The sequence below is a fragment of the Uranotaenia lowii genome, chromosome 2 (genome assembly GCF_029784155.1).
Source record: "Uranotaenia lowii strain MFRU-FL chromosome 2, ASM2978415v1, whole genome shotgun sequence".
NCBI classification, from domain to species: domain Eukaryota; kingdom Metazoa; phylum Arthropoda; class Insecta; order Diptera; family Culicidae; genus Uranotaenia; species Uranotaenia lowii.
Window position 1 is genome coordinate 114,900,129 of NC_073692.1, and position 23,725 is coordinate 114,923,853.

At 39.2% G+C, this 23,725-nt stretch overlaps 1 protein-coding gene across 5 annotated transcripts in view; it reads right to left on the reverse strand.

Moving 5' to 3' along the window:
- The window catches only part of LOC129749344 (disintegrin and metalloproteinase domain-containing protein 10), a 192,347-nt gene that overhangs the window by 3,294 nt on the left and 165,328 nt on the right, over positions 1 to 23,725 (reverse strand). For 3 of the 5 annotated variants that reach the window (XM_055744284.1, XM_055744285.1, XM_055744286.1), the window contains exons 6-13: positions 16,624 to 17,171; positions 7,830 to 7,976; positions 7,601 to 7,761; positions 3,156 to 3,390; positions 2,573 to 3,095; positions 2,270 to 2,511; positions 1,901 to 2,182; positions 1,566 to 1,836 (exon numbers count right to left, since the gene is read on the reverse strand). In XM_055744284.1, the coding sequence (XP_055600259.1) occupies positions 1,566 to 1,836; positions 1,901 to 2,182; positions 2,270 to 2,511; positions 2,573 to 3,095; positions 3,156 to 3,390; positions 7,601 to 7,761; positions 7,830 to 7,976; positions 16,624 to 17,171 (2,409 nt within the window). Of the gene's footprint in view, positions 1 to 1,114; positions 1,371 to 1,565; positions 1,837 to 1,900; positions 2,183 to 2,269; positions 2,512 to 2,572; positions 3,096 to 3,155; positions 3,391 to 7,600; positions 7,762 to 7,829; positions 7,977 to 16,623; positions 17,172 to 23,725 lie in introns of all 5 variants that reach the window. The other 2 variants (XR_008738024.1, XM_055744287.1) reach the window with 2 other exon arrangements.

The following is a 23,725-nucleotide window of genomic DNA, read 5'->3' on the forward strand; positions in this document are numbered from 1 at the left end:
GGAGATGGATTGGGCACACGCTGTGAAGAGATGAAAACGAGATTTGCAGAGATGCGCTTGACTGGGTTTCAGATGGGCATCGAAGAAGAGGCAGGCCCAGAAACTCCTGGCGGCGTAGTCTAGCCGCTGAAATCCGCACAGTTGACGAGCACCTTGGCTGGCAGGCAGCAAGTGAAGATGCTGGCTCCGGATCGCCAGCAGTGGAGATCTTTTATCTCAGCCCTATGCGTCGATCAATCGGCGCCGGACCCTTAGGTAGGTAGCTAGGTCATAGCATATCGAAACGATCCAGAGCACGGTTTCGCGCTACGCTCTACTGCACCGACATGAAGTCAAATAGGTATTGAGAAATTGAAATGACAAGAATTAGGGTAGGCTCAATAGCGGCACGTCATCCAAACATAGAGGAAAATTATGTCTACCTGATGAGGGATAGAATTGTAACGGGTACACACACAATGCCTAAACCCTTAAACGCAGATTTTTTTATAAATAGTTGCACAATTTTCCATCTATTCTAAAACAGGTTTATAAGTCTATATGACCTCCACCATTTGGCCAACTTATTAAAATAACTTAGGTCAAATTGTCTCAAATAAAAAAAACCCATCACCATTCAAAACGTGTTAGAAGTATTAAGTGTATTAGTTAGAGAATAAAGATAAGTATAAAATTAAAAAATTAATAAACATAAAACAATCAATAAAACACTGAAAGATATGTTCTATCAATGGACGAGATTTCTGCTGATTCGATATCACCGGAAGGTACAATCATATTTACAGTACCGTTGCGCGCGCGTCAAACCACAAACATCTCGGATGGCGACACGGTGGTCAGCTAATGTTGAAGATGTTCCAAAATCAAAAGGATGGAATTAAGTACTGGAGTTTTCTACAAGTGGGAACGGGAAAGACTGCAGGAACACTACTTTACGATTTAATAATTATAAGGTAGGTATTACGTATTATTAACAGGCAATACGGGGGGGATGCAAAGTATGTAAATGTAACCTTCCAACCTAGACCCAATAATCCGTTAAGTGTGCTGTATTTACATTTGTTTTAAGTTGTTAGTGCAGGAATGTTTTCTTTTAAATAAAGTTTATGCTTACTACTATTATGATCCGGATCATCCTTAAAACCAATAAACAGCCACAGACGAAATCGAATTAAGTTTGTTCTCAGCATTATTCTCTAAAGTTTAAATTTGTTGTGTCTCCTAGAATGTAAAAATTATCTAAACTATTCGTGTATGTCTGTGGGTGTTGTAGTTCCTCTAGTGGACTCTGATGTACTGTTTTATCTAACTGACTGGCTAACTCTATGATTTGGTTCTATGTTTGCTGGTGTGGCGTTTTTTGTGAACCGCTAAAATGGTAAACGTAAAAGAAAAATTAAATGACAATAACAAGCTGAAAACAACAAAAGAAATGTCTAGCAGAGATGGGGAAACATCTAAGTAGTAAAAATTAATATTGAATTCATTAATTTGATTCAAAAATAAACTAAGAAGAGGAAAAGAGATAGGAAACAACTTCAAAAATTACGCTTTGTAGAACACACCTTTCGGTGGATAGTATTGTTGGCCTCTGCCTTCACCATACCCATGCGCTGGCACTCTGGAACTGTTCGAAGGTCGTCCTCCGCCTCCTCCGTTTCCGCCGGACGAAGACGATGGGTGCCCACTTCGGCGCTCCCCGTGACCTTCTCCACCGCCTCTACTTCGTCCTCCGCCATCTCGGCCACCTCCCCCGCCTCCAGCACTACGGGAGCGATCGTTGTGCGCTACCGGAACACTACGAGGGCCACCACGACCACCACCTTGATGATTACGCTAAAATAAAAATAAATTAAGTTGAAAAGTTGTCGACGTGTTGAAAATATTAATAAACACCCACCATGCGCCTCAGGGTGTTCATCGGTCGTCGCAGCGTATCGGTGATTCGTCGAGCCGGTGGCTTTTTGGGATTCGAGCTCGGTGTATGAACTGCGCAGCATTTTATAAACATGCCCATGAAGATCACAAACAGGATGCCCATCAGGCAGACCATGTACCAGTTCTCTGTAACCCATTGGGCTACCGTTTGCAGAGTTTGCTTGTTGAAGAGTAAATTCTTCAGCCGCACCAGTGGGCCCTCGGCATCAACGGCACGGCACTTGAGAAACACATCACAGTATCCCTGGAAAAAGAAGGAATTAGTGATACAAATGGTTTATGGTTAATGGTAATAAAATTGGTTTAAGATTTTTAGAAAGAGTCAACGTACTTGGAAGTTGTCACAGGGTGATCCTGGACGTAAACTGATCCCACCGTCCGGTAGACCGTACAAGTGAGCAAACTCGCTAGTGCTACGACACGTGCTAGTATCGTTGCCATTCTGGCATGCCAACTCGCATAGCTTACGCTTATCGATGTTAGGAATGATGTTGGAAGTTAGGAAACATTCGGCCATGTTCCACAGCAAACAAATCGAACCGGAACAGTCGCCTTTGATGCACAGTTGAGTTCCTTTGGAGGGAAAAAAAATCAATTCGCAAAATCTTGTAATCATTACCATCAGACAGCGTACCATTATTGCACTTGGTTTTGTCGTCCCTTGGTTTCGGTTCCGGACATTCGGCCGTCGTCCCGTTGCAGGTCGAACTCCACGAACATTCGGTCTGCTCTTTGCAGGTAACATTTGAATAGCTAGAAACAAACTTGCACGAATTGTTATCACAGCAGGGCCCTTGCGAGGGGCTACATTGGGTTCTGGCCCGTCGGGTGCAACCCTTGGCAGTTTGGTTTACGCCCAGATCGACCTCGCTGATGACCCGCGGGTAGCAGCACTTGTCGGCGCACTCCTCGTCGTTAAAACCACAATCACACTCTTCACCGATCTCGACAATCTTGTTGCCACAGAAGGCTCCCTCGGAAGCCTGGAAGCAGTTTCGCTTTTTGTTGTCCTCTATTGCGTCCAGCACGTTCGAGATGTTACGCACTGAACAGGTAGAGAATTTACTATTGTTCGGGCGATCACCGCTCGTGGCACTGGCAAACATAATGTAGTGCCCGTTGATTCCTCCCGGTCTACATTCTGCAGGATAGTCATGCTAGAAAATTAAAAGATATCATTAGAATATGACCTCTATGAATAAAAAACTTAAACCCACCGGTGATCCAAAGTTGTGCCCGATCTCGTGAGCCAACGTCAGCTGGGACACCTTGGGAGGAACGCGGCTGTTGTAGTTCACGAACGTGATGATGCCGGTATTGAGGGAACGTTTAGTGCTCTGGTATAAACCGGCCACCGTTTCGGTGTAGGTTTTGTACTTCTCGCAAATACCTCCGGAGGCCCCGGACGCCGATGCGACCCAGGCCAAGCCGAGAGTGCCGCCGGTAAAATCACTGAAATTAAATAGAGAGGAATAAATATATTAATAGAAAAAATAGTCAGTCAAAGTGATTATGTATGACTATAGTTCTTGAAGAAACATAAATTGTTCAATATAATATTTTGAATTTCAAGTTTTTGAGATGAACCAGCTGAAAGCTGAAAATCTCTATAATAAAGACAATAAAAAAAATCAAGTTTAAGCCTTTTGTTGAACTCTCCTATGAAATTAATTTTTTTATGTAGAATTATGTATACGTCCTATGGCAACACTATAAGGGGCAGAAATTAAAATGTATTGATGGATTTGAAATGGTCATGATCGAGAATCCAGGACAAGGACCCAAAATTTAGGATTGAGATTCAAGAACCTAAATCCAAAATTAAACAACAAAATCCAGGATTAGAATCCGCGATAACGATTCATTACTAACATCGAGATTCGGGTTCAGAATCTAGGATTAGAATTCGAAATCATTATCTATGATCAGCGTCCGAGATCAGGAGCCGAGATATTGTATCCAGAATCAGGATCAGAATGGAGAGTCTAGTATTATTATTATTATTAAATCAACAGCTCATATATTGATCCAAATGATATTCAAAAAATTAAGAGACTAACTACAAATACAAATCTACACTGAACTTAGAACACTAAGAATTCTTCTTCGGAATACAACCTTCGAAACGTCAAAATCAAAATGCTCTGAGAAGCGGTTAAAAGTCTTGATGACGCCAATTATTGCAGAGTTGGCCCCGAAATTGTTTAGTCTAACAGGAACGGAGAGCTGAAGATCCCGATTCCTCAAACCACGAGGTCGAACGCTAAGTGGAAGAGCTTCCAAAAGTGCGAGAGAGCCGATTCTTGATGAAAGCTGATCAGCGACGAAAAACGCACGAGTGGCGATGTCGATGTCGATCAGGCGGCAGCGGCTTTCGTAGCTAGGAAGTCGAAAAGGGTCTTGCCAGTTTAAGTGTCGAAGGGCATACCTCAAAAAACGTCGTTGGATGGCTTCGATGCGATCAGAACCGTTTTGATAATATGGGCACCAAACCGCAGAAGCATATTCGAGGATCGATCGAACCAGACTGCAGTAAAGACTCTTCAGGCAGTAGATGTCCTTAAAGTCCTTCGTCATGCGGAAAAGAAGACCCAGGCTTCTGGAGGCTTTGTCAACGATATAGTTGGTGTGATTCTTAAAATCCAGCCGCGCGTCGAGGATCACACCAAGATCTTTCACGTGTTGAGCTCGAGAGATTGCATCGTTTCCAAGGAAATAAACGACTGAGAACGGGCGTCGTTTGCGGGAAAATGATATTACTACACATTTATTACGGTTTAAAGGTAGGCGATTGGCATCACACTAGGAGGCAAAGAGGTTAAACTGGTTCTGCAGGAAGTTCACATCTTCGGAGCCATTGATAGAGTAGTACAGTTTCATGTCGTCGGCATACGCCAATTTTGGTCCATCGAGAAGTTGCAGCCTTTCTTTGAAGTAGATTAGGAATACTAGCGGAAAAATAAAATAAAAATAGGAATACTAGCGGCCCTAAATGACTTCCCTGAGGCACGCCAGATGAAGCTGAGAACTGCCTGGAAAAACAGTTACCCGTACGAACTGTCAATTTACGTCCAGTAAGGTAACTGCGGAACCAGCCAATAAGAGATCCACAAAATCCTAAACGCGCGAGCTTTCCGATGGCAATATCATGGTTCATGGCATCAGTTTGAGATTTCTTTGCAAAACTTTCATGCACAAACGAGATAAAGTTTAGTAAGTTAGCTGTAGTTGAGCGTTGAGGCATAAATCCATGCTGGTCGTTGAAGAGGTTGTGCTTGCAGAACATGAAAATGGGATCCAAAACCACCAATTCGAAAAGTTTGGCTATAGCACACAGAGCTGAAATTCCTCGGTAATTATTAACATCTTTCCTATCTCCCTTTTTATGAACCGGGAACATGTAAAGCTTCTTTCCTAAGCTTGATAGGAGTCAGCAAAGAAGGCAAAAAACGCTTCAGGAAGGTAGCTGGTATCCCGTCCGGGCCCGTAGAGAAGGAGTTTTTGAGCTTAGTGGCTGCTTTAGAGATGGTTGTGTCCTCGAATGTAATGCCGTTTAAAGAAAAGCCCGTTGGTGAAACACTCCTGATGGCACAATTCAGTTGGTCGTCGGTTATTGAAGATGTATCAAAGATGCTCGAGAATTTATTGGCAAAGAGATCGCAGGTTCCGAAGTCAGAGTTCGCCATGATGCCATCCAGGAACATGCAGGACGGTGTTCCAGGTTCATTTCGCTGATTCTTAACGTGATTCCAGAAGGATTTTGGGCTGGTCTTGAGATTTTGCTGAATTCGACTAAGATGGTTTTGATAGCTACGTTGACAGGCTTTTTTATAGGCAGAGTTGAGTTTGCGATATTCTTCCTTGATATGCGGAGATTTGTGCTTGTTGTAATTTCGAAGGGCACGCCTTTTTGTCGCTTTCAGTTGTCGTAAAACTGCTGTAGCCCATGGAGTCCGGGGAATAGCATTAGCGATGCGTTTCGGCACATGACGGTCGATTACGTAGTTGAGGATGTGCGAGAAAGTTTCGGCTGCAGCATTAGGGTTAGCTAGTTCGAGTTCGGATTCCCAGTCTGTGGCTAGTACGCGAGAAATGATATCGAAATCGGCGTTCTTATAGTCCAAGTAGAAGGGTGTGAGTTTATCAGCGGGGTTACACAATCTAGAGATATTAAATGTAACCAGTAAAGCCGGGTGATGAGGGCCTACTTTAACTAGCGGTGCAGGTGCTGATTCGATAGTTGGTAAACGGAACCCGTCATTGGCGAAGCTCTATCTAGTTTTTATTCAGAATCAGGGTCCACACTTAGGATCAGAGTCTAGGATGAGGATCTAGAATCCAAGATCGGGATCAAGGATTTAGAATCAGGATCAGAATTAGGCTCCGGATCAATATCTTGATCTTCAGATTCAGTACCTAATGTCTGGAACCTGATAATTTGTCTGATTGTATTCTTATTTTTGTTTTCTTCTTTAAAAGTATTTCGTTTTTTTTAAATACACGCATTTAAAGTGCCTTATTTCTACATTATGAAGAGGTTGTTTGAAACAAAGTTCAAGATGAATTAAAACTACAATTTAAAAAAACCATTAACCGTTATCAACTGTACTTATTTGAAACAAGTGATACATTGATAAACGGCAGGTTGCCTTAACCCTCATCCGTCCTTGAAATGTTTACCCGTTACAGTCCCTGAAGTGTCAATTTGACACTACTGACTAAAGCCAATGTATCTCTATTTTTTTCCATTCGATTTTTGTGAAATCTATTGTTTTGGAAACCCTTCGATGTAACTCAAATAAGTTTCTCAGACAATATTCACTTACAAAAGTTCAGTTTTCCGTTATTCAAAGTCTAAGATAAAAAATCTAAAAATGCTTTGGAAAAAAGATTGTAAATCAGCTATGGAATGCTCGAAAACAATTTCACTTAGTGTCCAAGAAAGCTGCAGTTAGAAGCTATACGTCGCATATAAGGATTTTTTTTTAAATTTTTTAGGATTACGGCCAAAAAAAAGTAAACAGGGGTGAAAAAACCGTACTTTTCGTCGTCAAATATTTTTAAGTCATACCATATAAATTTTGAAAAGAGGATTACGTAATTTGGCACACTTTTGCATTTTTTATTTTCAAAATACGAAACACAGAGTTTTTGACCAATTTTTAAAGTTAGCAACTTTTTGTAAATTTTCAATTTCTCAGATTTTCTAATACTTAAATTCAACTTTGCACTGGATTTGGAGTATATAAACGCGAGATTTCCTGGATAAATTTATATTCAGCAGAAAGTAAATTTGAGAATATTTGAGTTATATTTCGAGGTTTCCAAAACTTTAAATTTTGTAAAAATCGGTTGAGAAACAAGAGAGATATAGTGGTTTTAAGCGAGGAGTGTGTCAAATTGACACTCAAGGTCTGATTAGGGATTTTTTCCTGGGCTTCCAGGCTGCGTCCATAAAAAAAGTAATGATGCAAAATTAAAGATTTCAAGAATTCATTGAGGCTTCCCGGAGAATTTTTTTTATGTGGATGCACCCGAATAAACTTACAAGTCGCCAAATTTTCAATAGTGTCATATATTGACACTCAAAAGCGGATTAGGGTTAACACAACCTCCTCAACATTTTTTGTTGTTATGAAACGCTTAAATTCTCCACACTCACCGATACGTAAAAACGTACGCCAAACAGAAAATCTCGTGATTGCCCAGGGAATGTAAATTGAGGAAGTTGGACACATCAATATTTTCCATGCAGAACGGATTCGATTCGCCGTTATAGTTTTCATTGCATGCAGAATCGTCGTCAATTTTGATCCGTTGAACCTAGAATATAAAAACACGGCACAATCAGTCATATAGAAAAGGAAAACATCGAATGCGAAGAAACGTACCTCAAATCGTATATTCCGGTGCTCTATCCGTCCGTCGAATTTGGTATTCCGATAGATGTAGTTCACCGCCGTCACGTGGTGGGCAATCAGGGAAAGGATTTCCTCGCGAGTTTTCTCGTCGATTTCCGACTTGCGTCCTCGGTCGTGCTGTTGAATTGAAAACGTTATAAAAATTATTAATTATTGTTGTAGTATCTGCTGAAATCAAATTCACATTAATAAATCTCATTTGTTCGCCTCAAATTTTCCCAGACAGGAGGATATTCTCAAGTGGATATTAATTAAGGCCGTAAACAAAACGGAGCAATACGTCTCATCGCGTGAGGCTAATTTCTGGGACACTAATCGTCCGGTATCGTGTTACGGAAAAATCACAAGCTCAATGCCCCTGTCCCGTTACCCGTATTCAAAACAGAGTGTAGTATGCTGACATGGAAAGGATAAAAGGGGATGGAAAACTTTTTCCGTCTGGTGACGTTTTCGGGTGAACTATTTGACCAAGTTCAGGGAAGCTCACGATGGGATTAATTCATTAAAACAAACGATGGGATTTATCATCCAGAGCTTACATTCGACCGTCGAAGGGTAGGGATGATAAAAGGGAACCGAAAACTGAATAAATCATATTCTAATTTATTATCACCCATCCATCGTGTTTGGTGATAGCATTATGATATGAGCGATGCTCAGGTCGGCCAGGAGGAGGAATTTAAACCGACAATTGGAAGGTTCAGCGCGCACCAGCTGACCAACGAAAACGGCCTCAGACTCATTGATTTCGCCGCCTCCAAACGAATGGCCGTACGTAGTACCTTTTTTCAGCACCGCCTCCCACACAAGTACACCTGGAGATCACCGTACCAAACTCAATCACAGATCGACCACGTTTTGATCGACAGCCGGCACTTCTCGGACATCATCGACGTCAGATCCTGTCGGGGCGCCAACATCGAGTCGGACCATTATCTGGTGATGGTGAAGATGCGCCCAAAACTCTCCGTAGTGAACAACACGCGAAACCGGCGCCCGCCTCGGTTAAACATCGCGCGACTGAAGCAACCTGAGGTCGCGGCAGACTACGCGCAATCGGTCGAAGCAGCGCTGCCGGCAGAGGGCGAGCTTGACGAAGCCCCTCTCGAGGACTGTTGGGATACCATCAAAACAGCCATCAACAGTGCTGCGGAGAACGTCATCGGTTATGTGGAGCGATCTCGACGGAACGACTGGTTCGACGAGGAGTGTAGGAGGGTGATGGACGAAGAGAATGCCGCGCGGGCGGCAGTAGTGCAAAGAGGCACCCGTCGAAATGTGGAAAATCACCGACAGCGGAAGAGGCAGCGAGTCCGACTTTTCCAGGAGAAAAAGCGCCGCCTGGAGGAGGAGGAGCTCGAGGAGCTGGAGCAGCTGCATCGTTCCCAAGAAACACGAAAGTTCTATCAGAAACTCAACGCATCCCGCAAAGGCTTCGTGACGCAAGCCGAAATGTGCCGGGATAAGGACGGGGGTATCCTGACGGACAATCGTGAGGTGATCAAAAGGTGGAAGCAGCACTTCGATGAACACCTGAACGGCGCACATGCAGGAGATCAAGACGGTGGGGGAAGGTACATCGCCGGCGTAGCCAACGACGAAGAGGAGCCACTCCCAACGATGAGTGAAGTTAAGGAAGCCATTCGCCAGTTGAATAGAAACAAGTCGGCTGGGAAGGATGGCATCGCAGCTGAACTCATCAAAATGGGCCCGGACAGGTTGGCCGATTGCCTACACCGGTTGATAGTCCGGATCTGGGACATAGAACAGCTACCGGAGGAGTGGAAGGAGGGGGTAATATGCCCCATCTACAAGAAGGGCGACAAATTGGACTGTGAGAACTACCGAGCGATCACTGTCCTCAATGCCGCCTACAAAGTGTTGTCCCGAATCCTACTCCGCCGCCTCACGCCACAAGCAAACAGATTCGTGGGAAGTCATCAGGCCGGCTTCATGGAGGGACGGTCTACGACGGACCAGATATTCACATTACGGCAAATCCTCCAAAAATGCCGTGAACACCAAGTCCCTACGCATCATCTATTCATCGACTTCAAAGCCGCATACGACACGATCGACCGTAACGAGCTATGGAAAATCATGGACGAGAACGGCTTTTCCGGGAAGCTAATAAGACTGATCAAGGCGACGATGGATGGAACGCAGTGCTGTGTGCGGATTTCGGGTGAATTGTCGAGTTCATTCGAATCGCGCAGGGGGCTTCGACAAGGTGATGGTCTATCCTGCATGATGTTCAACGTGGCGCTAGAAGGTGTTATTCGACGAGCGGTGGGCGAAATGCGGGGCACGATTTTCAACAGATCCAGTCAACTTATCTGCTTTGCCGATGACATTGATATAGTCGGCAGATCATCTGCGGCGGTGGAGGAGATCTACCGCAAACTGAAACGCGAAGCAGGAAGGATTGGGTTGATGATTAATACGTCCAAGACGAAGTACATGCTGGCCTGCGGATCCGAGACCGACCGAACCCGCTTGTCCAGTAATAACAAGGTCATGATCGACGGCGACGAGCTGGAGATAGTCGAAGACTTTGTCTATCTCGGCTCACTGGTGACCGCAGACAATGACACCAGCCGTGAGATCCGGAGGCGAATTATCAGCGGAAGTCGTGCCTACTATGGACTCCACAAGCAACTGCGGTCGAGAAGACCTAGCCCTCGCACGAAGTGTAACCTGTATATGACGCTCATTAGACCGGTTGTTCTCTACGGGCACGAGACATGGATATTGCTCGAGGAGGACCTGCGTACACTCGGAGTATTCGAGCGACGAGTGTTAAGAACCATCTTTGGCGGCGTACAGGAGAACGGAGTGTGGAGGCGAAGGATGAACCACGAGCTCGCGCGACTCTACGGCGAACCCAGTATCCAGAAGGTGGTGAAGGCTGGCCGGATACGCTGGGCTGGACATGTTGCGAGAATGCCGGACGACTGTCCTGCAAAACAGGTGTTCGCTACGAATCCGGTAGGAACAAGACGAGCGGGGGCGCAACGAGCGAGGTGGTTAGACCAAGTGGAGCGTGATCTGGCGAACGTGGGGTGCCCGAGAAATTGGAGAACGGTTGCTATGAACCGAGTGAATTTTAGGAATTATGTTCGTCAAGTTATGTCGTGAGACGGAATACTATGTAAATAAAAAATAATAAATATGAGCGATTGGACAGTATATGTGTGGATTGCAACGTCTGGATCTGTTACGACCTGACCGAATGAGGGGTCGTCCTAAAAAGTCACTAGGGAATGTTTCTACAGTGAACTGGGTTCAAAATTTAATCTATATGAAGGCTGAAATTTTGTTTCAATCTGTTGGTCGATAAAGTGATTTGAATGATCCTCCGTAGAAGGATACATAAAAAGATTTTATTGGCTAGTGTTACTTTTAATCAGAGTAACTAATTAGAAATTAGTTAGTGAATTTTAATACCAGTTTGGGGTTCGACGAACTCGAAACAATCTAGAGGAAAACTACAATAAATACCTATATAACTTATAAGTCTGTGTACTTCATCAAATATCGAGAAGAGGATAACATGCGTATATGAGGCAAGATGCGCCCGCAACCATAAATATTTCAGTAAATGCACACTTTTTGACATAAATGAAGATGCACATAATTTCTTTTTACACAAGTGCACGAGCTAGAATGAAATGCGTCATGACAGAAGTCACTAGGGTGCCATCACCAGTTTTTGAGTAAGCCTAGTCTTGGAGTCAATTTGGTTTAGTGTCTTTAATCGTTGATTGACACGTAGATAATGAAGAAACTCTGAAAAACGGAAATCGATTTTTAAAGACACATTCCTCTGTTGGATTTCCACCGATTCGTTCTTCCACCTTGTTAGTGGCCAAAGCTGTTGAACGCAAACCCGCTCGGAGGTAGAGCCAGCTATCTCCTCAAGGTTTGAAGAATATGGGCCCTATTACATAAGACGATCAGTCACAAGTCATAGTGGCTCTTCTTGGTTTTACAATTAGCAAAAATAATTGTTGCAGTGACGTTTATACATACGTAATTAGTCCTTAAAAGCAAATACGATACGATCAATTGGCATTAGTAACACATAAAACCCATCCCCATACTTATTCAAATTAGCGTGTTGCTAAATTCAAACCAAAATAGGTTAAAATGCGCCAAGCGTGCAATTTCGAGTTAAAAGTACCCAATTCTGAGGAAACCAAACGGAGCGTGTATGGGAACCGTCCACGCGGAAAAGAAACGCCATTTTGTTGCAAGTGTTGGCGTGTCGTGGTCGCAGAAAATTGATGTGCCCGGAAATTGGCCACGAGTGACGTCTTTCCTATTCGGGGCAGATTTTCACTGGTTGCGTTCCGGAGCGGAGTTGTGACGTCCACCATAATTGCCCAAGGCTACAGGTACGTTAAACCCATAGCCGGAATTGCAAATTTTTTATCACCATTCCGAACCCTGCAGGAACAAGCAATCTGCTTAAATTGTCTTTCGTTGTCGTTCGACCAGATAAGCCGACCAAGCGGTCTATCATCAGCTCGGCAATTCGACAGGTATGATTTCCAATAGAACTCTCCCAGCACTTACGCTCTTTTCCATCCTCTAGGAAAAGGAACGACCAAACGTGCCCAGTTCCGCAGAGGGATGCGAGGTACGCCGAAAGGAACTTTCGAGAAGGCCAAACACGTGCATAAGTAGCATAAGAAACCACGCTTGGGCAATTTTTTTTAAATGGATCCGTTTCTTCAGGGCCCCTTTTCGGAGATTGATTATCTTATCTCCTACAACCGAACCGTCGGAAACAAGACAGCAATCCCCTAGTAGTCCCCAGGAGGCGCCACATGCGTAGGGCGGTTGGCCGAAGGCGGAGGCACCAATACTGCCATCCAATCGGCCCAAGTCTCCAAGGGCGGCTGACGACCGAAGGCAGAGGTACCAAGAGTGCCATCCAATCGGCGCCTCAGGCGTAGGGCGGCCGAAAAGCAAAGCAGAGGCACCAACAGTACCATCCAATCGGCGCCCCAGGTAGGGTAGGGCGGCCGAAAAGCAAAGCAGAGGCACCAAAAGTGCCATCCAATCGGCGCCTCTCACGTAGGGCGGCCGGAAAGCAAAGCAGTGATACCAAAAGTGCCATCCAAACGGCGCCCCTCGCATAGGGCGGCCGAAGAGCAAAACAGAGGTACCAAAATGCCATCCAATCAGCCCCAGCCTTCAGGGCGGCTCACCATCGAAGGCTGAGGCACCGATAGTGCCATCCAATCAGCGCCTCAGGCGTTGGGCGGCCGAAGAGCAAGGCAGAGGCACCAAGAATGCCATCCAACATCCAATCGGCGCTCCTGGCGAAGGGCGGCTGAATATCGAGGCGAGGACACCAATAGTGCTACCAAATCGGGGCCCCAGGCGAAGGGCAGCCGACAATCGAAGCAGAGGTTCACATTGTGCTACCAAATCGGCATCCCAGGCACAGGACGGCCGACAATCGAAGCAGAGGTACCTCCAGTGCACAGTGGTTTAAAACTCGAAAAACGTGATCATGGGCTTTTCGATGCCTTAGATGTCAAAATAGCTTAATGCATGTCCTATAATGTTTCATTATTTTTAATTGCTCATATTTTGCCATTATTTTTTTTCTAATCGATCCACCTAAAAGTGAGTTTTTTTTTTTGAGTTTGTCATCCAATCAAAATGATGTCTTCAAAAAACTTGTAGACAATACAATTTTGAAAAACTTTGTAAAAGACTTTAAAGCTCTATCTTTTCAAACAACAGATTGATAGACACTTTTCTAAAAACTAACCTCAAAAAACTAAATTTTCGTTTAACTTTTTTCAAAGCGACTTTCGAGTCTTACTTTATATGAGAGAGTTGTAACAATTGTGAAAATACACAACTTCATTGAAGGTGTCAAGTTTCTATCTTGACGTTAAATGGTTCTTTTTGCGTGATTACGTTTTAAAATTGCATATTTTCAATGTTCCATATCTCTAAAAGTTGCAAACTTATGAAAACAAAATTATATGCATTTGAAAGGCACATTCTTAAGCTTTAATGAACATATAATTTCATTTATATGTATCAGGTTTTACTTCTAAAATTATTTATCTGAAAGATGGTAGTTTTCAAGTTTTTGTAAGCCAGCCTGGCAATCTCTTGCTGTTTAGCAAAAGGAAGGATGAAATATTCTTTTTTTTTCCATTCCGACCGTTGACAAGTGAAGACGATGGTTCTTAATTTGTTAAGATTGAAGAGTTTTTTGAGGTTAGTTTTTAGAAAAGTGTCTATAAATCTGTTGTTTGAAAAGATAGAGCTTCAAAGTCTTTACAAAGTTTTTCAAAATTGTATTGTCTACAAGTTTTTTGAAGACATCATTTTGATTGGATGACAAACTCAAAAAATAAAAAATAAATCTCACTTTTAGGTCGATCGATCAGAAAAAAAATAATGGCAAAATATGCGCAATTAAAAATAATGAAACATTATAGGACATGTCATTAAGCTATTTTGACATCTAAGGCATCAAAAAGCCCATGATCACGTTTTTCGAGTTTTAAACCACTGTGCAGTGCCTCAAATCAGCGCCACAGGCGTAGGACGGCCAAACACCGAAGCGCTGGCTCCAGTAGGGCCACCAAATCGGCGCGCCAGGCGTAGGCGGCTGCAAGCCGGAAAACAGCGAGAAGGAAAAGGTCCCTCCAGACAGCATCCAGCATGCAGAGCCGTAAGTACACGCTAATTGGGGAAGTGTGGGTATGTTTAATGCCAAGAACACTTTAGTAGGCCAAAATGCCTTCAATATAAGCCTAATGTCACTAAAATTGGCTCTTTTTTATGTGGCTTTGACCACGGATCCGTCCTCATAATAGAATTTATCACTTTAAGGTAGGGTTGCCATCCGTCCCGAAAAAGCGGGACATGTCCCGCTTTTTTGTTGAATGTCCCGCTGTCCCGCTTTTTCCTCAAAATGTCCCGCTTTTTTCTTGGAAAACTTTTACGAAGTTCACTAACTTATACTAGAACAAATCAAACTTTAGCATCAATTTGAATTCATTGGTTAAACACAGAAAAGGTTTTAAAAACTTTTTTTTCTCATAATAGACAGCACTTTTCATATTTAATGTAAGGCAAAACTGAAGAACTCTAATCTTCTTAGCATTACAGAAAGATTCTGATTCAGTATGAAGAAAATGTTGTGTAAGTTGCTTCCAAATGATTGAAGATCTGAATTTTCGCCGGAATCTGAATTAGTATACAATGATGGAAATTTTCTTGAGTTTTCAAATGTTTAGAATAAAATTGAAATATATTTGTTATTACACAATGGTTTTATACGCGGTATCAAATCTGCCGTTTACTTGCAGGGCTTATATTTTATATATATTTTCTCTTAAATAGCAAGTTCATTCGCGAGAAACGTGAAAATTAAACGTGTTTATGGCAAAAACCAGGAAAAATAGTACATAGTAATGTAAGAAAAAGCTGAACAAAATCAATCCGCCTGAAAAAACCTTAGTGTATAATCAATAACTTTGGATGGTGTTTGGTTATAGAATTAAGCTGTTTTTTTAAGGAAAAAAAAAAGATGTTTTAAAGAGATTTTCAAATGTCCCGCTTTTTTCGGCTGTGTCCCGCTTTTTTATCATGAAATGTCCCGCTTTTTTCTGAAAGTATCTGGCAAGCCTACTTTAAGGCCCGTTTACAGTTCTCGTAAAATTGAACGTGACATTTTCCTATTTTGTCAATAACTCAAACACGATTCAACCACCAAATCTAGCATGGTTGAATCGATGAGGAATGGTTGAAAGATGAATTTCTAGCCGGACTCGTTTTTTGAAAACTTCTAGAACTGCATTTTTCGCTTCTCCCGTTTTTCATCTCAGAAATTTCATCGAGGCGGCGGAATCGGAATAAAAATTCTTCTAGGAGGTTTTAACAACCAGTTGTATTTCCATCTTTCAACCATTCCCCATCGATTCCATCATGATACAATACTTAGTTTCGTTGCGGTGTCGAGTTCTTGACGAATATATTTTTTTAAGTTAATTTTCATGAAAACTGTGAATTGGCCTTCAAAGAACAACTAATCAAAAAAAAAAAAAAACAACTGGAAGGACGATTACATCGTATGTTAAAAAGTGGAACCAGACCCGTAAAAAAGCACATCAATGCTCAGTGACAAACTGAGAACGAAAGTGAAATTTCAAAAGCGTTGTGCCTAAATCGATTCAGATAGAAAGGAATTAAATAGATTATGATCTGAGTTAAGAATTGTAAATTCAATAATAAGAACAAGTGAAAACAAAACCTTAAGCCAATGAAGGTTTCAAATCCGAGTGACAAAAAAAAATTCAAATTAGTTGCGGCCTTTTTGCCTTTCGATTGAAAGGTGTTTGAAACTACGAAGACGAAGCTATAAACTTTCAATATAAAACGTTGATTGAGTTAACTTAACAGCAAACGTATTCTGAGTAATCTCACTAAGCTCGTTTGATTAAAGTGACAGAAGGACGGAATTAAATCTGAACAACAAAACAATCAAAAACGTGCATAAGATAAAATCTTTCGATTAATTCAGACGTTGTTTTTTTCTGAATTTATCTGCGATCTAATGCATGTGCAAAGTTTGATTTCATGTGAATTCGTATTCAGTTGTTCACATTTCTTCCAACGGATCTATAAATCATTCTTTCTTAAACTTTTTTGAAAATCAATTCATAAACCATCCATAAACCAGAAATTAATTCAAAATGATTCACATTGGCAACAGAATACTTACATCAGCGATGCTGTCCCGAATGTACCTCCAGATGAGTGGATCCGTCTGAATGTACAGCGAGCAGGTATTTTTGTTTTCCTCCTTCGGTCGGGTAGCCCTCCTTACCCGCTCATGAGCCGTCCGGTGCCAGTGTCCATCGTCCGGATGTTCTCCCTCGGCCCGCCAGTTAGCCGCCTTCGAGTACTTTTCGTGGGGAAATTTAAACTCATAGCCGGTTTCCAACCGATTACTACTGCTGCTGCCACTAGATTTCTGCCTAGCATCGTCACCGACACCACCATTCAGCACTCTATCTTTAGAATAATTTTTCTGGTAATTAGTACTTTTGAAAGGCTGCTTCGAGGAGCCACCACTCTCATTATGATAACCGCCGGCCACAGTTGATGATTTTCGCAATAAATTATTCAGACCACTTTCTGTGGCCGAATCGTTGCTGTCGTCTCTCGAGTGTTCTTCCGGTTGCCGTTCGTCTTCGTCCATGGCCGAGTTCTGAACCCGGTCCATCCAGGCCGACACTTCCTCGTTGATGCCGCAGCCGGAGGGATGACCTGATGAGAGAATCACATGAAAATGAATGGAAAATGGAAAGGTAAGTAAGTGTGGGGCGGCACGCTTCGGGGTCATTATTTATTGCTCATTGATTGCATTTTTGATTAACAGCTGAAATCATCGAAATTTCGTAGAATTGCAATAATTTTTTTGCATTTCACGAAATAAAAGAACTGGTGCAAGCAAGCAAGCAAATTTATTAAAATTACATCCGGCAATTTGGAATGAGCATTAATTCCTACATTTTTTGGGCAATAAATTATTAAAATATATTGTGAGTCATTTGGCTTCATTAATGAAATTTTAACCAAAAATTCAATGAGCAGAGCAAAAGGAAAACCCGCCTCAACCTCCTTTTTCTGATGGCTTTTTTTGTGAAAAAGTCAAGGACAAGTTAGGATATTCATATTTTTGATCGTTGTTTATTAAATAAAAGTTTGATGTTGAACCTTTTTGAAAAAGTTATTTATTTATTTAAAACGTTACAAAAAGGATTTGAAACCTTTAAAAGAATAACATTTATTGCTATCATTCACATAATGTAGGCAATTTTATGACAATCTTTTGAGAGCACGAAATATCCTACAGGTTAAAAATAATTGAAAATAAATATAAAGTGAAAGAAAGAGTATTAATTTGCGGTTGATTTTTTGCAACTCGTAAAAGAAACTACAAATAAAAAAAAACAGCCTAGAAAAAAAAAATTTCAAAAATGATCACAGGCTTATACAGTGAGCGAAATAAGAATAGAACCACTATGTGTTTTGCTTATAAAAATATGAATGATTGAAAATTACGAAAAAAAATGTCTACGTTTTGTTCTGAATTGCTTAGCGGATAAATCAAGCATAAGTTTTTGGACTTTTTTTGGACGTAGCAATCGGCGTTGAGGGGTGCGAAATAAGAATAGCACCACTTGAGTTTTTCAACAAAAACAAGATTTTTTTTAAATTTACTGTGTAAAAGTGAATATTAATGCTTCTACGAATTATTTGAATATATAACTGTATTTTAAGGAGTTTTCCAGAATTCCAAAGGTTTTCAAAGGTATTAAAACGGAGTTTTAAGAGATGCTCATCTAGCGTTAAGGAATTTAATATTTGGGCTATAAAACTTTATCAAACTGCTTGATTTCTTCATTAATATTCATAAATATGATGCAAAATGATGAAACATAGATTTGAAGCTGAGTTTGAATCCAAAAAGCAGGTTGTAATTCAAAAATACTAATGATTTTTAATAGTCAAACACTATTTCTCTAGTTTTAAGCCATAGATGGCAGCACTATCTTGCCATTTAACCAAATTCATGAACATTTTCGAATATCCTGGATTAATTAGGGAGTGCTGGATGATTTTGGCCTAGAAATAAATACATGAACCGTATGAACGCTTTGGAAATTCAAAAAAAATATGCATCAAGGTCACTAAAAGTGAATTTTGTGGCCCTATTATCAGAATAAAGTTATACTTTGCGATGGAGCTTGATGGACCAGACGGCTAGCAGTATTATTGGTATGATTTGCAATTGAATCAGAAGTTGAGATGAGCAAGAATTTTGGCCGTTGTACATTTTTGTGCTGGTGATTCTTTTGCAAATCCGAAAAAGTATTCTGCAGCGTGAACTTCCACAAAACTGTGATGGGAAAATACCTCAAAATGATGAATATGGGCCTAAATAAACCTGGAAAATCAAAATTAAGACTAAATTTGGTTTTAACTGCAAGATATTGCTGCCATCTACGACTTGAAACTGGAAAATGTGTGGTTTACTGAACAAAATCAATGTTTATGATTTTCAATCTATTTTTTTTTCTGATTCAAAATTAATCCCGAATGTTTGTTTCATCATTTCACGTCATTTTAATGAAGAAAATAAGTAGTTTAGTAAAGAATTACAGCTCAAATATCAAATTCCTTAACGCTAGAGGAGCATCTCTTAAAACCCCTTTTAAAACCTTTGGAATTCTGGAAAACTCCTTAAAATGCAGTTATGTATTAAATAATTCGTAGAAGCATTATTATTCACTTTTACACAGTAAATATTTAAAAGTAATCTTGTTTTTGTTGAAAAACTCAAGTGGTGCTATTCTTATTTCGCACCCCTTTTTTCACATTTTTGGTCCTCAACGCCAATTGCTACGTCCAAAAAAAGTAAACTTATTTTTGATTTATCCGTTAAGCAATTCAGAACAAAATGTGGAAGAAAATTTTCGAAATTTTCAATCATTCATATTTTAACAAGCAAAATACATACTGGTTCTATTCTTATTTCGCTCACTGTTGTATTTTGATTTATTGAAACTCTTAATCCATTATATTCGAAGCTGAATAAAAGTCGCATCTATGATTCTAATGCTGTTTCTCAATAAGATGTAAAATAATTTATTTTGAGAGTGAGAATACAAGTTTCGAACCTTCTACCAAATTTCATGTTTTTTTCTGTACTACATATATCTTAATGAATATTTAAGTTCTTATCAAAAATGTAGCTGGATTGTTTATCTTTTCTGGCATCAATTTTTTTTGGAATATTAAAAAAAATACAAATATTTTGTTAAAATTTTCGTCACAAATTATATTTAATAGTAAAAAATCGTTACTATTACTAAAGGGTGTCCCACATCAAATTACATCACAGTAAAGACATTGTAAAAAATTACCTATTTGACCAATTTTTTTTAAACTTTCCGACAATACATTTTTCACCATGTGTGATCTTTTGGTACATTTATTTCATTCCAGTTAAAAACCGTATCGTATAATCGTACATTATGCTCGAATCTATCTAAAAAAATTTGCTCAACATCTGAAAGCAGCTTTTTCTATACAGAAACCAATTTTTTCGTCATTTCTTCCTCAAAATTGACCTCTTTGAAATATTCACTGAACGTCAGCTTCAAAATAGCACAGTTCTTTTCAACGGGTCTTAGCCCGATCAGGAGGGTAAAACAAAATTATATCAAAATGAGATATTTTGATACTTATTTTTTTCTATCTAAATGAGTTATAATTCAGTACTCGTAGGATGTTAAAATATCTCAAATTATATAAAAAAATCTATACGATCATAGCTAAATTATATCAGTTTTTGATATGCTCCTATCAAGATTATATCTCGTTCAGATAGCATAGTTTGATATTGGACAGAACAAATTATATCAAAATTATAACTTATCAAGATATGAGTACTTCAAGAAAATTTTCTAGTGGAAGGTCAATAAACCACATTATTTGATAAAACCATGCCCCATTTTCGGTTTCCCAAAAATTTGATTCAATTTTATGAATCTGTTGAGCGAAACTCGTTAATGTAAGGTTTGAGCCGTTAACTTCGATGTCCGTGTTTCAGAAAAAGTTGTACGTATATCAAAATAAGATATAATCATTTTATTTTAGGACAATCCGAAAAAATCTTGATCATAGAATATGAGCTCAACCCCATTCAAGTTTGTCAATCAGAATAAGATATAATTCAGATTGGAGAAACTTTAAATCGAAAATTTGGAGTACTTAATTATAACAGAATCAGATGTAAATATCTTGGTGAGATACGTTTGAGTTATTATTTTGATATGCTCTCCTGATCGGGAGTCCCGGTGCGTTGGGAAAATTTATGTTCTTGGATACGAATGTGACTTTTTTGGCTTCATATTACTTCAGGACATACTTTGAATAGCGGAACGAATAAAAATAAGTCGAAATGGTGCAGAAAACCACCCTACAGCTTATTTTGTAATGTAAACTAAAAAGTCATTATAGCAATTATAGCTGCATGTAGCTTTATAAGTAATTAGTAAGTAACAGTAAATCGCGTTTTTGTTAAAAACAAACAACATTATCGGACTTTGATCGGACATAATAACACAACAAAAAGGTGTTAGCACAATTCCAAAATGGTATTTGTGATGAAAACCGGTCCAGTAGTTTTTCAGATGAAGCCAAAACTTTTATTCGATTTTTGCGTATTGTGTTTTTGATCCAGATTTATTCATATTGCGTGCTGTAATTATTACAATTTTATCTTTAATCTAACAAAATCTAATAAAAAACTCAAAAAAAATGGAAAACAGTTTTGATCAAAACTCTGTCTGGAGCCGCTCTGTAGTTTCCTGAGCAAAGTACAGATATTTTGCCTAAAACTGTACTTACTCGCTTTGTAGGTCCAAACTACTAATAAAAAAAAACCCGATTTAATACACTTAACAGTGGATTGGAGCCTTTCTAACAGAGTGTAAGTTATATTTGGAAATATATAAAATAATATAGAATACACATGATAGATTCCTTCCCTCTGCATCATATAAGTATGATTTCAGATATTCAAACAAGAAAAATTCCGATCTCAATATAAAAAAATGATGCATAGTACGTTTTTTGGGGAAAAGCGAACTGGTATGTAAGAAGTTCATTTTATGTATGGAAAGAATGGTATTTAAACAGTTGATAACACGCTGAAATAGTGCCGTGGTAGCAACCAGAACTTTCACGATGCTGGTCACGGTTCGAATCTTACTGTTTTTTTATGCTTTTTTTACTGAATACGGAAAACCAACTACAATATTGATGGATAGCCGTGACACGTGGCCTAGCATGATACCTTTTTTAGAGCTCAACCATGCATAAAAGAAAAAATTCTCACAAAAGGAGGGGAAAGTAATATGACTATTAAATGATTAATCTCATTCTGGAAACTAAATCTGAAATCTTATTCTGATTCTAAAGTTTGAATTTTGAGTTACAACACTTAGTCTAATATTTGAATATAATTTCCAATTTCAAATTCCAGGTTGATCTTTAATCCGAATTCTTAATCAGAATTCTAAATCTGAATCTGAATTCTGAATCTGAACTCAGAGTTTGAATTATGAATCTGCATTCTGAATTCAAATTCAGAATTAAGATTTTAGAATTAAGAATTTAGAATTCAAATTCAGAATTCAGAATTCAGAATTCTGAATTCTGGATTCTGAATTCTGAATTCTGAATTCAAAATTCTGAATTTTGAATTTTGAATTTTGAATTCCTAATTTGAATTCTGAATCTAAATTCTAAATCTGTATTCTGTATCTGAATTCTGTATCTGAATCTGGAATCTGGATTCTAAATCTGAATCTGAATTCTAATTCTGGGTTCTGAATCTGAATTCTGAATCTGATAAAGATGGATAGAAAAATGAAGAGAAAAGAGCAAAAGAACATTTTTGCAAGGAAAACTTATAAACGCACACCATACTTTACCCCGCAACATCAATCATTATAAATTTTCAATTCCAATATTCTTTCTCCAAGAATCTAAATTTTCACCGATATGCTGAAAATAAATTTACAAAAATCTGAATTCTGAATCTGAATTCTAAATCTTAATTCTGATTGTGAATTCTGAATTTGAATTATGAATCTGAATTCTGAATCTGAATCTAAATTCTGAATCTGAATTCCGAATCTGAATTCTGAATCTGAATTCTGAATCTGAATTCTGAATCTGAATTCTGAATCTGAATTCTGAATCTGAATTCTGAATCTGAATTCTGAATCTGAATTCTGAATCTGAATTCTGAATCTGAATTCTGAATCTGAATTCTGAATCTGAATTCTGAATCTGAATTCTGAATCTGAATTCTGAATCTGAATTCTGAATCTGAATTCTGAATCTGAATTCTGAATCTGAATTCTGAATCTGAATTCTGAATCTGAATTCTGAATCTGAATTCTGAATCTGAATTCTGAATCTGAATTCTGAATCTGAATTCTGAATCTGAATTCTGAATCTGAATTCTAAATCTGAATTCTGAATCTGAATTCTGAATCACGCGTTTGTTAAAATTGAAATTCCTTTCATCCAAAATTTTTTTTATGATTTCGGATTTTACAACTTTTAGTAGTATGGTTTTACCCCTAAAAGTATGCAGCACCCTTAATTTCAGAAAAATTGTGAAAAAAAGTTTTCACAATACAAAATCGTGTTTTCATGCGTAATGATCTTTAAGTCATCTCAAATTTATCAAAAACTGTGAAAATAAGTATTCTGGAAGAAACAATTTCAGAATTGAAAATTGATAAAGATGGGTAGAAAAGTGAGGAAAAAATTTACGTATGATGAAAAAAGTGAAAGAACATTTTTGCAAGGAAAACTTATTAACGTACACCATACTTTACTTCGCAACATCTTCATCAATTTTAAATTCTGATATTCTTTCTCCATGAATCTAAATTTTTCACCAATATGCCGAAAATACATTTACAAAAATTGAATTCTGAATCTAAATCCTGAATCCGAAATCTAAATCTGAATTCTGAATCAACATTATTTTGAATCTGAATTCTGAATCTAAATTTTGAATCTGAATCTGAACTCTGAATTTGAATTCTGAATCTAAATTCTGAATTTGAATTCTGAATCTAAATTCTGAATCTGAATTCTGAATCTGAACTCTGAATCTGAATTCTGAATCTCAATCTAAATTCTGACTCTGAATTTTGAATCTGAATTCTGACTCTGAATTCTGAATTCTGAATTCTGAATCTGAATTCTGAATCTGAATTCTGAATCTG